General features: G+C 41.9%; 1 protein-coding gene across 3 annotated transcripts in view; it reads right to left on the bottom strand.

Annotated features, from left to right (window-relative positions):
- Positions 1-315: 315 nt before the first annotated feature.
- The window catches only part of STAMBP (STAM binding protein), a 26,872-nt gene continuing 11,416 nt past the window's right edge, over positions 316-15,771 (bottom strand). For 2 of the 3 annotated variants that reach the window (XM_005869415.2, XM_005869417.2), the window contains exons 3-10: positions 15,463-15,538; positions 15,098-15,193; positions 13,588-13,951; positions 11,051-11,175; positions 10,014-10,151; positions 3,654-3,766; positions 2,702-2,801; positions 316-977 (exon numbers count right to left, since the gene is read on the bottom strand). In XM_005869415.2, coding sequence (XP_005869477.1) covers positions 921-977; positions 2,702-2,801; positions 3,654-3,766; positions 10,014-10,151; positions 11,051-11,175; positions 13,588-13,951; positions 15,098-15,193; positions 15,463-15,538 — 1,069 coding nt within the window. In that variant the 3' untranslated portion in view covers positions 316-920. The remainder of the gene's footprint in view (positions 978-2,701; positions 2,802-3,653; positions 3,767-10,013; positions 10,152-11,050; positions 11,176-13,587; positions 13,952-15,097; positions 15,194-15,462; positions 15,539-15,771) is intronic. The other variant, XM_005869416.2, reaches the window with a different exon arrangement.

Here is a 15,771-nt window from a genome sequence, read left to right as displayed (position 1 = left end):
GGGTGGGGGGCATGGGAATGCAATCATTTATGTGGAGTGTAACCTGGAACTCCAAATAAAGGCTCCATTATCTTCATCTGAAAGCTTTTAGGACCTAGGGAGGAAGTTGAGACAGCACCAAAATGCACAGATGACTTCACAGCCCTGGGTGATGGCAACAGGTAGACAAGAAACACAGAACAATTAAAGGTGAACTGGGACACACCTACACGGCAGTACATCTCAAATTTCATACTCCCCAAAACTAGACCTTTTAGTCAGCCTGTTCAGATGAAGCTTGATCAAACAGATTGCTCTAGAGCACACATGAACAAATAAGTTAATTGCTTTTTATTGTAGAGGAAAAAATATCCTGAAATATTTGTTAAATAACATATTAGTAATTCCCAACAAAATCATCCTTCTGGGCTGTCAAGCTCACTATCTGGTCAGACATAGTGAGCTGTCCCTGGCTCTCATAATAAACTTTATTAACATCGCCATAAACCACACAAAAACCCAAAGATTTTCTGAATGGCTTCCAAATTTCTGCAAAGATGCCCTTAATTAGTCCAAAGGTAAACAATAAACAAGTTGGCAGAGAAATTAGGAGAGCTGAAAGAAAAAAAATGTTAACAATTGGGGAATCTAGAACAAAGAGTATATTAGTGTTCATTATACCCTTCTTTCAAGTTAATTTCTTAGTTACAGGCAGACTGAAAAATTGCTTTAGCATGATTGTGCTATTTTCCAGACTTGCCTAAAAATATATATTCAAATATTTCTTTTCAAATCAGAAATAGAAAGAGTTCTCTCCCAGGTGATACTCACTTTCTATTCTGCCTTAAAAAAGCCTCCAGAACTTTATGGAAAGTTTAAATTAAGGGGCTACAGTACACTGATGTGGTTTTATAGTTCTTGACAGGTGTTTGGGTCAAATCTCATCGCAGGTCTGTGATGGTCACTGCTCTGTCCACAACAGTCACATGGCTGCAGCTCTGTAACAGAGAAAAAGAAAGAAAGGGGAAGTCCTGGAACATTCTGAAGTCATTTTTTTAAAGTTTCTTACTTAACAATGCTCATTCTGGCTAGTGGTTCCCAGCTTGGAAGCCAGATTGCTACTTAACTGGCAGTTACGGTAAAGGGTCTAGGAATCATTACTTCCAACGTGGGCCTATCTATCCTCGTTTATTTTTCAAATGTATCTATACTCTAGAGTCATTCAAAAGGTATATGTTTACCTAAAAGAATTGCTGACTTCATTGCTGTTTTTTGGGTCACTATGTCAATCAGAAAATAAAGCACTCCTCCTCGCACATGGGGAATGCTCCCTTTTGGCAAGCAAAAGGGGTCTTTATAACTGAAAACCTGGACATTTTGGGGGATTGCACAGCCTCTGTTTTAACATCCTGGCCCCTAGACATTTATTACTTTCCAAGGTGGACTAACCTGTTTTTCTAACCTATACTTTAAGGATTTTTAACCTAATATTTTTTTCCTTTTTACTGAATTTATTGGGGTGATACTGGTTAACAAATTCATACAGGTTTCAGGTGCACAATTCCACAGACTAAGCTATTTTTTTCTTAACAGATCTGTCAGAAAGTTGTTCTCATTCTCAGCTGAAAACTGTCATTCCATGAGATCTAAGTTTTAGTTCTGAGTCATGAGAAATACACCCAATATCTTTTTATACAACAGTTCTTCTAACAGTAAAGCCAGTTCTCAGATTCTCCCTGGAGTTTCTCTTCTAAACACCCCCAGTTCCCTTTACATGACAATGTTCTAAGTCTCTTTTCCAGATTGGTCACTTTTCAGTGAACCCTAAAGAAATAACACTCCATGCCCAGAATGGAGTGGAGTGACACTATCACAGTAGAGGGGCATACGGCAACACACTGAACTTATCAGCAACTGAAACTTTTTATTCACAGAATTCAACTTAGGGAAAAAACTTCCTAAGAAGATCATAAAGTCCCTATTCTCTAAGTAAAATTCCAGAATCAAATATACTTTACTTATTGTAAGTGGTTTTTTTCCTATGATTTCAAATCTTTTATTGAAGTACTAGAGGCACGGTGCACGGATTCGTGCACAGGTGAGGTCCCTTGGCCTGGCCTGCAGGGATCAGGCCAAAACTGGCTCTTGGACATCCCCCAAGGGGTCCCAGATTGCGAGAGGGCAGTTCTTGGGTGACACACCCTGGAATCGGGCTCCCTCCTCTCTGGTTCCGGGTGCATTGAGCATCTGCCCCCTGGTGGTCAGTATGCATCATAGCTACCAGTCAGATGGTCGAACGCTCGATGGTTGCTTAGGCTTTTATATATATAAAGATAGGCTTAGCAACTGATATTGATAAAGAAAAAAAACTAACAGTTAATAAGCCAGCTTACTGCACTAGGTATTTTCTGCATATTATCTCATTTAACCCTCTCAATAACTCTATAAAGTAGGGATTATTATTATCATCCCCATTTATAGGTAGAAAGCTGAGGCGCAAGAAGGTTAAGTAGCCTGATCAAAGACACATGGTTCTTAAGTAGCAGAGCTAAGACTCCAATCTGTTTCCATCCCACACTGCCTCCCATGTATTAGGAAGATTTGGGAAGATAGGTGATAAGGCTAATCTTCTATGTGGGTCAGAAAGGCAATGCACCTCATCAGCTCTGACTGTCTTCTCTGCTTGAGGCACAGCCCCGAATCCTTCTACATAGATACATACACAGAAGAGTGGTGGATCCTTGCTGTGTGGATGAAATCCTTTCTGGCGGCAGGAAGAAATCTCCTCTAGTCCATGGTCAGTTAGTTTAAAGAATCCAGTTCTGGAAAAAGAAAAAGCAGACCCAGAATCAAGCAAATGTGGCCACCCAATCCCTAACACACGCACACACACACACACAGCAGGGCAGAGCTCATTTTGAGACCACCTCAGAAGTATACTGGCTGGTAAGTCTCTTCTCTGGTGAATGAATCAGAGTTAGAGAATGAGTCATCACTGCCACCACACTAGTTTGCTAGGGGAATTCACAGTAAATAACAGGATTTAGAATGAAAAAGAAGTTAACAATGAGATAATGTTTGATTTTGAAATTCTCTAATCTGACATAAAATCTCTTAAAATTCCTATTGCTTCAAGTCAAACACTTCAAATTTCTTATGTCCTTTTCTTAGAAAAGCACCTAGCCCTAGCTGACCTAGCCCTAGCTGGTTTGGCTCAGTGGATAGAGCGTCAGCCTGTGGACTGAAGGGTCCCAGGTTTGATTTTGGTCAAGGGCACATGCCTGGGTTCGGACTCAATTCCTCACTAGGGGGCATGCAGGAGGCAGCTCATCAATGATTCTCTCTCTTCATAGATATTTCTCTTTCTCTTTCTCTCTCTCTCTCTCTCTCTCTCTCTCTCTCTCTCTCTCTCTCTCCCCCTTCTTCTCTGAAATCAATAAAAATATATTAAAAAGAAAAGAAAGAAAAGCACCTAAGCTTGGATATCTTTTCAAACAAGTGTACCAGGTTTATCAGGATATGGGGCTTAAAAGGAAGCCTCTTAGAACAGCCAATTAATACCACAATCTATATATTTTATAGAGAACAAGGTCTTAGGGATAGAGATCCTTTCCTCTGAGGCTTCCCCCCACTGCCTCCTTGTAATGCCCCGCCCCCATGTCCTAGGTACTTACTCCTGGAATTTAGGGGAGCAAACAATGGCTATTGACTCCGGCAACATCAACTGATAGGAGCAGTGAGTGTGCAGGTCAACACTGGAGAGGAAGGCAGTCTGTGTGGGATGAGTCTGAGAAGAGAAAAAAGTCAGAGACGCCCTCAATGAGAATTCACGGCTAACCCTGGCCCATGCAGGAAGGTAGAGTCAAATAGTTCTCAGCAGCTAGTGACCACAGTCTCCTTCTCAAGTTCAAAGCCATTGCAGCCATGAGGGGTACACCTGAAGTTCATGATAAGTAATGAATTTCTTTTCCAGCAGTGTAAACAACTGTTGTTTAACGTGAGTATGTGAAGAGACTCATAATTTCTAATTGACCATCAAGACTTATTTAACTCCTCACAGGCTCTCTCTGCACAGGGAGAGTCATCCGTCCTGGAATAGATGGAACAGCTGCCCAACAATACTTCAACACGGTAGAAGTCAAGGACTTAACCAGTTAGATGAGTGATTCTTCTTCCTGACAGAGGTGTTAAAAGGTCAAACATGAGTCTGGGGCTCTAAAGGCAAAAGGGGCAAAGGCTGTCCAGTGATAAAGCATATCCTCCAAGGATATAGAGGCAGGGGTGACTGGGATTTCAGTGAGCAGGTAAGTCACACAAAGGAATCTGTCTTGTTTCGGAAAAGGACCACGATATTGAAATGTGAGGTTAGAACACCATCTAAATGTACATTCAGTTTATCTCATTTGTTCTCAATTATTTGTTTAATTAAGCACATTCTTTGTACACAAATGAACAACCATGTAATGATATATGTTCACCTTTGAGGGGGTGTGATTTTAGATAACAAGAATAAAAAAGAAAGACCCAGTATGACTCAAAAAGTCCACCAACCTTCACTAACAGAAAAGCACAGAAAATCAGTAAGTATATTTGACCAGTGTTTTCAAACCCGCTGTGCAAAAAATGAAGCTCCTGAGGAGCTTGTAGAAAGCACAGGCCCCTGTGCTCCACCCCTAGAAACATCCATCCTGAGAAAAACTTCTCTTTTTTTAAAAAGCTCATTAGCCGTGGCTGGTTTTCTCAGTGGTTAGAGTGCTAGCCTATGGACCAAAGGATTGCTGGTTCAATCCCTAGCCCTAGTTGGGTGCGAGCGGGAGGCAACTAATCGATGTGTCTCATATCGGTATTTCTCTCTCCCCCCACTCCTCCTACCTCCCACTCTCTCTCAAAAAAAAAAAAAATCAATGGAAAAAATATTCTCAGGTGAGGATTAAAAATAAATAAATAATAAAAAAATAAATAACAGTTCATTAAATGATTCTCTGTGCCACCTTGTCTGAGAAGCACCACTCCACAGAACACTGTGGAAGAGGTCTGCAGGACAGGAATGTGTTAGCTGGATGCTGACAGGAAACCACACACAGATCTTCACAGGGCGGGTATGGATTTTGGTGACGACAAGGGAAAAACAGTTTCTACCTGATAATAATATGATCCTATAGACTGCTAAGGACAAATGGCCTGTACCAACACATTTTATCCCATGGTTAGAGCCAGAAATTCTTTTTTTTTTTAATTAAATTTATTGGGGTAACATTGGTCAATATGAACACGTAAGTTTCAGGTATGGGTTTATATGTTACAAGATCTGTACATTGCATCACGTGCCCACCACCCAAAGTCAAATCTTCTCAGAGCCAGGAATTCTAACTGGGAACGAATGAGGCCTACACAGGCCGATCCAGACCTCCATTCTAAAGCTGGGTTAACTAGAGAGACAATATAGAGACACATATCAGGGGCTCAATAAATAATTGTTAAACTAAAGAAAAAAACCTTGCCTTGCCCTGGCTGGTGTTCTCAGTAGTTAGAGCATTCCATTCCTGGTCAAGGGCAGGTATGTACCTGGGTTGCAGGTTGGATCCCCACCCCCAGTTGGGGCTCATGTGGGAAACAACCAATTGATGTGTGTCTTTCTCACAATGATGTTTCTCCCTCTCTCTCCCTCCCTTGCTCTCCCTTCCAATGGAAAGCAATGGAAAAAATATCCTTGAGTGAGGATTAAAACAAAACAAAACAAAAAAACCTTGCCTTGAGCCACAGTTTCCCTCTAACTACTATGCCTTCTCTCTCTCTCCTTCCCTTCACAATTGAGTTTCAATATAGCAAAGGAACAGAAATGAGCAAGGGGAGTGGATACTGAGGGCAGCCTGGGCGCCTGGATGGGAGCAGAGCAGCCACAGGAGAGCACTGCTAGCAAAGTCAGTCTGAGACCAGGTGAAGGAGAGCCTTGAATATTGGGCTTGGGGTTCCACAATAGCTGGTGATCAATACCTGACCATACAGAGAACTGGTTTGTTGCTGGCATTTTCTTTTGTTAAACTAAATAAAAACCTTGCGTTGCCCTGGCTGGTGTGCTCAGTGGTTAGAGCATTCCATTCCTGGTCAAGGGCACGTACGTACCTGAGTTGCAGGTTGGATCTTTTGCATTTTCCTCTTGCCAACTGTAAGATCTGAGCACACTTATGGTCTGCTTTTGTTTACTTTTAATCCCAAGTTAGGAAGGGATGGGACAGAAATATCATGGGGAAATGCTATCAATTTAGGATCTAAATTTGTTCCTACCTGGGCCCTCACTGATATTAGAAATCTTTTTGTTCATTTGCCGTTAAGTTCTTCCTGAAGTCCTAAACAGTAATTATTCCAGACTTTCTCCCATCTCCTCCACTTCTTAAACCCCCGTCTCTTCTCACTGGGTGGTGACTCTAGACGCCAATCTTGTTGAAATCAAGATCACCTAAACTGACTTTCCTCAACCCCTGCAAATATAACCTCAAAATTTTCTCTGCCCTGGCCAGGTGGCTCAGTTGGTTAGAGCACTGCCCAATATGCCAAAAGGTTGCAGGATTGATTCCTAATCAGGGCACATACTTAGGTTTCGGGTTAAATCCCTGGTCAGGCAACTGACTGATGTTTCTCTCTCACATCGATGTTTCTCTTTCTAAAAATCAATTTATTAAAAAAAAACATATCTTTGGCTGAGAATTTGTTTAAAATCTGTTTCTTTCTCTCTGCCTTCAATTCTGTCTCAGAGGAATGAGCGTTCTCTCCCCCGTATGAAGATGAATGTCCTTTGTTTAGTTTTGATTTGGTACTTTCCTACATCCATAGTTTTGATTTGCTCCTTTCCTGTCTTTCCTGCCCTCTAAAATCTCCTCCACTGGCTCACTGGTGTTAAAAACACAATCAGACAACTAACAGACAAGAATGGAAACAAACCTTAAAAATGTTGAGCAAAAGAAGCCAGACACAAAAGAATGCATATTATGCTAGTATAATTCTATTTATATAAAGTTCAAAACCAGGCAAAACTAAATATCTCATTATGAATACACATTTAGGTGGCAAAACTATAAAGAAACACAAGGATTTCCAAAAAAGTCAGGAGAGTGAGGAGGTGTGACTGGGCAGGAGACAGGGTGTGGGGGGTGGGAGCATGCTTCTGGCAATGTTCTATTTCTTTAAAAAAAAAAAATATTGATTTCAGAGAGAGGGAGAATGAGAAACATCAATGATGAGAATCATCAATTGGCTGCCTCTTGCACGCCCCTTCTGGGGATCTAGCCCGAAAACCCAGGCATGTGTCCCGACCAGGAATCGAACCCTGACCTTCTGGCTCATTGGTCGATGCTTAACTGCTGAGCTATGCTGGCCAGGCTCTATTTCTTGAACAATGTTCTATTTCTTGTAGTTTGTGTACATAGATGTTTGCTAAATGGTTCATAATTTAGTTTATGTACTTTCTTATATATATTATATTTCAAATGTAAAGGTTTAAAAAAAACAAAATAAAACCAAAACTCATATTCAAGTCCTTCATACTAAACTATAAATCAAGCAAATCTTCTCTCGACCTGGCCACTCCTGAAGCCACTGGGAATCCCCTCTCTTTCCTTTCCTTTAGGACTAGGCTCTTCAAAAATGTGGTGTGCATTTCACTATCAGCATAACCTCCATTCCCATTACTCCTTCAGCCTTTATACTCTACTCCCACTGCTGCCTAAAACCCATTAAATTGAGGTCACCAGTGACTTCCCCAAATCCAACAGGCTCATCCAGGTCTTCATCATTCTAGAGCTCTCTGCAGCATGTGACATAGTTAACATCCTGAAATTTCTTCTTTTTCTGTGTTGTTGTTTTTTTAAATATATTTTTATTGATTTCAGAGAGGAAGGGAGAGGGAGAGAGAAACATCAATGATGAGAATCATTAATTGGTTGCCTCTTGCATGCCCCACATTGGGGATCCAGCCCAAAACTTGGGCCTGTGCCCTGACCAGGAATCTAACTGTGACCTCCTGGTTCATAGGTCAACCACTGAGCCACGCAGGCTGGGCCTGAAGTTTCTTCTTAAAACGTTCCTCCTCCTTTGGTTTCTGTGCCTTAGTACTACACTCATCTTTCTCTGACATCTCTTTGCTTCATTACTGCCTACTTCCTATATCCCCCTAGGTAGCCTGTCCCCAAGGCTTCCAGCGAATCTTTCCTTGCTCCCCACTCTCCTCCAGTTCCTAGGCTTCCAAGATCAGCTCTATACAGAGGTTCCCAGATCTTTCTGCCTTGGCCTTGCTCCCAAGCCCCAGCCACATTTCCAACAGCCTGATAACTATCTCCACCGATTTAATGTCTCACTAGTACCTTCCATTCACCATGCTCAGACTGAACACCATTCATCCCACTTCCAAAGTAAGTTCTCCTCCTGGAGCCCGGTTTCTGCTTATGAGATGATCACTGCCACTCCCACGAGTCAGGCTCCAAATCTCTAAGTCATCACTGACCTTTACTCATCATCCTCTTACTCATTCCCCACATCCTCTGAAATCCTACATTCATCTCCTCCTACCCAAGCACAATGTTATCATCCTAGCTCTCATAATTAGATTTCATCACCACAGGAATCTCTTAAATAATCTCTCTGCCTCAACTTATCTTAAAACTGCTTTTGTTTCAATTTTTCTAAAGTATGGTTTGCTCTACTCAAGATGTAAATTCATACTGTACACCTGAAATGAATATAAAATTATATGTAAACTATGTTAATAAAAGAAGAATCACAAATACAGTATAAAATTATATGTAAACTATGTTAATAAAAGAAGAAAGAATCACAAATACAGAAAAAAAAAAACCTTTAAGAGTCTCTTCTTACTAAAAAGGAGAACTATTCTGCTTGTCTACCCAATGTATCACGTTAAAGCTTATCTATCACCATTTCCTGGCATGAACCATAAACTCCAGCAAACTCGAAACTCAATGCTCCAGGCACCGTCTGCCTATTCCAATGCCTTCCCTTACACACAGAACTCTCCCTTGGCCCATCTTGTCAAAATTCTAGTAAATCATACCAAGTGATCCCTCCCTCCTCTGAATTCCACAGGGCTCTCTTTGCTCCTCAAGGCACTTGGCCCATTCTGCCTCATGTGAAGAGTTATAACTTGTCTATGTGTCTAATTTCCTTCATGAAACCAGAATCATATCTTACTTAAATCTATAACCCCTGGCAGATAAGAAACAAGTTTTCTATCCAATGGGGATACACAATGGAAGGCAAATATTTATGTACTTAAACTGAATAAAGGACAGAGGCACATGGGACTGCCTCCCAGGTGAGTATTTCCCAAATTCTAACATACAAGTATGAGTCATCTTCCCAAATCCTGAAGTGAGCTGACTTGTTCGTATGTAACCCTGGCACGCAACATGAAAAGCAGCCTGGTCTGAGAGTGAGGAATTGAAAAGGAAAAGAAAGAAAAATTAAGAAATACTTTTTAGAATTATATTTTACCTGAATATTACCAAAAGATTACATAAGTTATGCAGACACTTGAAAATCACCTATATTGGTGGCCCTTCTGGTTTACAAAAAGGTATAGGCTGCTTTAAGAAAAACCAAATGAAACATCTAAAGTAACTTCCGTGGCTCATTTAAAATATTTTGAGCTCTATACTTTTAGGAACAGATAGACTATGTATGAAGTAGGCATAGCCCATGTCCACTTATATTCTAGGCCAGCATCCCATCACCATTCACACTCACAAGGAATCTGGGACACGAAGAAAATAAGTTCAGTTTTATTTTTTTTAAAAATAATGATAATTAATTAAAAAATTTTAAAGCCCTAAGTGGTTCCCAGAAATCAATACTGGAGCACAAGCAGTCAAGTATGCTAGGGAAGTCGAGTGTGCATCCAAGGGAGGGAGACACAATCATCTAAATAATCTGAATGCGATTCACTTTGCTTTAAGAAGAAAACTGGCAGTGTGTTTACAACATCGTGAGAGAAGAGACTGACCCGAGAGCGCGGCATTGCTTACATGAATCCAGCCCAGTGTGATGAGGCCTTGCTGATCCTGTATGAGGAAAAGCTCTTCTTCGTTCTCCGTGTTGCAATAATCGGACCCAGCACTTTGCTTGGGGATGAGAACGTGGGTGATGGTAAATTCATTCCTCATCTGTCAATGAAGAAAACAGCCCATCATGATTCCCAGGCACTTATGCAACCCCACTCTGTCACAGCAGTGGAAAGTTCAACATCTATATAAGTGAAGGCCCATCCCACCCCAGTCTACACCTTGCTCCCTGAGTCCCCCACCTTGTGGTTCCAACCTTGGCTGCTCATGTGCATTCCCTTGGGGGCACTCTGCCAAGTCACAGATGCCCACAGCCCCATGGGAATTTCCTCTGAAGTGAAATGGGTCTACTGGTGGTTCTCGGGAAGCTCCGCATATAGTACCATTCCTCTTCCTTTGCTCATGTCTTAAGGAGTTTCCCTATCACTGTTTCTCTAAGTCCTTCTCATCCTTTAAGGCTCAGTCCAAGTCTATTCCACTTCATTCATTTATTCATATTTATTCATTCAGTAGCGAGTAATGGGTTCTGTAAGTGCCTCCATTCAATGTTCTTTCCTTCTTCAAAGTTCTTAGTGCTTGTATTGTACACACTATTCAGCATGCTACTTACCTTTGGTGTGTAACTCCCACCTTGCCAAAGTGCTTGGGTTCTTTCTGTGGACACATGTTACGTGTCATATGTATTTCATACCCCCAGGTCCTACCATAAAGCAGGTGCTTGAAAAATGGTATACAGATAATGACTGGATCTTCCTACCCAGTGTAGAAGTAGGTATTTCTTACTACTGGCATTAAAATAATCAGTTAAATTCAAGGGACTCTGAAAATCAATCAGATATGGTCACCAAATTCAAAGTGACATTGCATTACGCTGCTGTCCATGGTTCCTTGGGCAAAGGGATAGGTACAAAGAGTAACCGACCCTGTTTATCTTCTCTCAGAGCCACAGGAGGCCAAGGGGGGAAGAAACAGTTTCAGCTCAGAAAAGCATTTGTTTTTACCAGTTTTCCACAGAGAATTCCACATGTCTCTACTCCCCGTGCAGTGTTGGCACTGGCTAGTTGGAGGAACTGTGGGCAGAGCCTCCCAGGAACCACCATGTGGCGCAGTCCATCAATTGTAGGAGCTGTAATGGAGAAAAGGGAAGTATCTGAGACCATGGGCAGAGACTTCCCAAGCACACTCAGAGTTGGCAACCCTGGGAGAGCAATGTCCTATCACTGCCACGTCCCCTTTGCCCCCAACTTCAGGCAGTGAGAGGGAATCTCATCCTAAATGGCAGAAGAAAGAGGGTTCTAAAGTCTCTTTTCCAACCTCTGACCATAGCTATTGGGAGTAAAAGATTTCAAGAAAAGAAAAGAGGCTTCAGCCCAGCTGGTGTGGCTCAGCAGTTGAGCATCAACCCAGGAACCAAGAGGTCGCTGGTTCGATTCCCAGTCAGGGTACATGCCCAGGTGCAGGCTCCATCCTCAGTCGGGGGCGTGCAGGAGGCAGCTGATCAATGATGTTCCTCTCTCATCAATGTTTCTATCTCTCTATCTCTCTCCCTTCCTCTCTCTCTAAAAATCAATAAAAAGTGTTTTTTTTAAAGAAAAAGAGAGAGACTTCAATCATTCAAGTTAAGACAAGGGTAAACTACTACTTAAAATAAGTTTCTTCTGCCCTGGCCGGTTTGGTTCAGTGGATGGAGCATCAGCCTGCAAACTAGGGGGTCCCGGGTTCGATTCTGGTCGGGTTGCAGGTTTGATCCCTGGTGGGGGGCGTGCAGGAGGCAGCCGATTGGTGATTCTTTCTCATCATTGATGTTTCTATCTCTTTCTCCCTCTCCCTTCTTCTCTGAAATCAATAAAAATATATATTTTTTAAAAAGTTTCTGAGCTATTCAGGAATTCTGTCACCATCTAATACAAAGGAATAAAAAATAACCTCCTTGTTCAATTAAATTTTTACTTTTATTTTAATTATCTCTTTTATTTAAGATAAAAATATCAAAGGGTATGCCTTTCAAAGAAACACACCAGGATATATTCTAGATAACAGAAAGTAATATGGGCAATTACTTACTTCTGAATTTAATAATTTAGAAGAAAGCGAAAATGATAAAACAAAAAAATCCCTCTGGTCCTCATAAAAGGCATGCGCATACAAAGCAGTTTATAAGCCTGGTTCAGAATGCCAAGCATGGACCCAGTCCCTGAACACCAGGGAGAAACCCATGAGAGAGCCAAAAGGCTAAAATCAGGGGGTATCTTTCACAGTCACATTTCCATTAAAAAAAAAAAAGTGAAAAAGGATGTTCTGCTTCTGCACACTTAAAAGCAAGATCTGGACCGCTGGAGAGGTAACAATGTCAGACCAGGAGCCAAGCAGTCAGGTGGCAGTCTGAGGCCAGTATCTGAGGATTCTGAATTAAGGTTTGGCACCGTCCTTTCAATTCAATAATCACTTACCAAACAGACTCTGTGCTCAGCCCACAGGGAACACAGAAAGGAGTAACACTCAAGCCCTAAGCCGGCAAGAAGTTAAAGCCTAGTTACTGACTAATGACTATACTACCAGGTAATGACCTTTACAGATAATAAGAGCTCTGGGAGTTTTAAGAACAGAATCAATTTTATTGAAGAGAAGAAGATCTGGGAAAATGTTAAGAAAATCAGGGAAGACAGAGAGAAAGAAAAGAGATTTTAGGTTCAGGGCAAATGTTAACAAACCTCTTTGGATAAGATAGTCCAGGGACTGTTATGGGAATGAAAGTCCAATTTGACCAAAGTATAGAATGTGCATGAGGAAACAGTGTGAGAGATAAGTCTGCGGAGTATGTGGGGGAAAACCCTAAAGGCCAGGCTTCAGAGTCTAGCACCCCTGGCCCACTCATACATCGTCCTTTTAAGTGGATCTTCTGCAAAGCAGACTTCCTTAAATGACTACTTGAAAGCATATTCCTACCCAAAACGATCTATTCTAATAATTAAGTATACTTATCAATTTGAAGCTATTGTTACTTTCTCCGATAGTCCATCACTGGTGAGAGGAGGCAAGACTATTGATGGTGTGTATGGCTGGACTGAATTATCGCCTACTATATACAATATTCACCTTGACTAAGTTCCTTTAGGATCAGGAATGTTTTCAGGTGAAGTACAATTCAGTAGTGGCCCCCTTTAAAGTCAGCTGTCACACTACAAACCAGCAAAATAAATTTCAAGTGTCCTTTACAAAGGGCCAATAGTAGTCTCTAGTTCATTGAACATTTCAAATCTCTGTATCACCCTTTAAAGCTGAGGGTGGGACTTTCAAGGATATTATTATTTCTTCAGAAAACTGATCATGATCCAGGTAAATTATATGGCTTAAGAAAAGGCCACTTTCATAATACAGCCAGTGTGACAGGATGCAGTCTAGCAATACTGATCAAATGGGAGCTGTGACCACAGCCTAATGAGTGGGATACTGGAGGTCATCTTAGGCAGAATTCCCCAGAATGGCACACTGTTTAGCTGCAGCAGAGATGAAAGAAGACATGAGCAAAAGGACTCACTTTCTGAGCTGTGCAATGTTCCAGGTTTCAAGGACCTGTCCACCACAGGTGGCCTGGCAGGCTTCACAGCTGTATTACAGTCTGAAGGCTGTGTGGCTGCAACAGGTGCCATGGGGGACACATCTAGGGAGGGCTTCTCCAAGTCAGGCACCAGTGGGCCGCCTAGGCCAGGGTCCACCTTCCCAAACTCCTGTACAATTTTCAGCCGCTCTTTTTCTAGTTCTTGGTTCCGGATCATCTCCTCAAAGGCATGGAACTGTTCCTGCTCCAACTGTTGCTTCTTCTGTTGTGCTACCCTCTGTCTTTCCTTTTCCATCTCCTGCTGGATGGCCCGGTTCCGGGCAGATTCTTCTGCTTCCTTCTTCTACAAAGAAAGAATAGGAGGACAAGGCTATTCAGCAGGGGGACTTCCCAAAATGTGCTTCTGCTCCGGCCTGATTTCCCAACACAGGATTCATGCTCCCTCAGTACCTCTACACACATGGAAGTCACCCACTCCCGTCTATCTAGCCACCATATACCTATTCTTCAAGGACAGTTAATGTCCCATTCCTCTCAGTACCCTTCCCAATGACTCTAACTAATGTATTTTCTTTACTGAAATCTTGATGCAACTTATTGTCTGCATTTCATAACTGGTATCATATACAGTTTTATTCTCTAACTGTGCCATGCATACATTCTAGATCCCAAGTAAGGCTATAAAATAGAACCAAAACCAAACTTAAACCTGCTATGTTGGGGTTTGTATTGAATTTTTAACCCAAAATGAAACCTCTGAAATGTTCTGGTGATCAGTTCAACACAGAATGACATTTTTAATGAACAAGAAATATTAAGTACTAATCTCCTCCATTAAGGTTTTCACTCACTCAGTGCCTTAGAAATATATGCCTCACAGTCCTGGCCAGTGAAATCACTGAGCAGTGGTTAGAGTGTTGGCCCATGTACCAAAGGGTCGCAGGTTGGATTCCCAGTCAAGGGCATGTACCTGGGTTGCAGGTTTGATCCCCAGCCCAGGTTGGGGCTCATTTGGAAGGCAACTAATAGATGTTTCTCTCTCTCTTTCTCCCTCCCTCCCTTCTCCCTTCTAGTCTCTTTTAAAAAGTCAGTCAATGAAAAAAATATCCTCCAGTGAGGATTAAAAAATAAAGAAATATATGCCTCATAACTGTTCGCCTCTCTGCTGGTTTTCCCCATCAGAGTCCAGAACAGAGCTCAGCAGAGCGCTGCAACATAATGTGGAAGTGCCTGCAGGGTGCACTCGCATCTGACACAGACCACTGATGGCGCCCTGGGAGCTCCTCCGCATGCGTGAACTGACTCTTCCTAACAGGAGTGATTGGCTTGGAAAAAGGTGGACAGGCAGGCTAAATCTGTGTTAGCGTACTCAGCTTAAATACTTGCATTCTACTTTTCTGAGTTCTGGTACTTGCCAAAAATAGTTAAGTACCACAGGGCACAGCCTAAGAAGAAAAATTAATTTCCTTTTTTGTTATTATATACTCACTTTTTCTTCATTATGTTCTGTGTATTCTTTGGTATATCGTTTCAACAGCTCTGCCTTCAGCTGTTCTGCTCTGGGAAATGCAATCTCATTTAATTTCTGACAGATACACAAAAATACTGAAAATTAGAATAAGTCCAAGCTAATTAAATAGAAAAGTCAAATTGGCAGTGGCAACAATATTTCCAAAAACAATTTGAAATACTCCCTATGGTACCATACCTGCTATTTCACACTGATCTGGTGAAATGGCCTCATCTCCTATTGCAGGATTTGATGCTCAGATGCAGCCACTACTACTTTACCCTGAAGTTAGTGTGTGCCACTGCAAAGCTTTTAGATGGGTGACAATGAAAATAAAGACCCACCTTTAACGTGTCTTTCTTTTCAGGAATGACAGCCGATTTGTAATCTCGATGTTTTGGTAGTTTCTCAATAAAGAGCCTAAGGAAACAGATCAGAACGGTTAGGATACAAAGAAATGTCCAAAAGACTCTGAAGCAATGCACCTCTCTTTCCTGCAGCCACTGCATGACGGGGTCCAGATGTGCAGACGAGGGGAACAGGCCCATGCAGGAGGCCATGTTTCCCCACCCACCTCCAGCCTATAAAGAGCAACAGAGTGTTTCTCTTTTCTCCCAAATCAGGCCCCAGCCGCAAGCACCAGCTCCCACAAC

This window comes from Myotis brandtii, unplaced genomic scaffold, assembly GCF_000412655.1.
Source record: "Myotis brandtii unplaced genomic scaffold, ASM41265v1 scaffold294, whole genome shotgun sequence".
NCBI classification, from domain to species: Eukaryota; Metazoa; Chordata; class Mammalia; order Chiroptera; family Vespertilionidae; genus Myotis; species Myotis brandtii.
The sequence above is the reverse complement of the archived record's forward strand: the minus strand, read 5'-3'. Positions and strand labels throughout refer to the sequence as shown.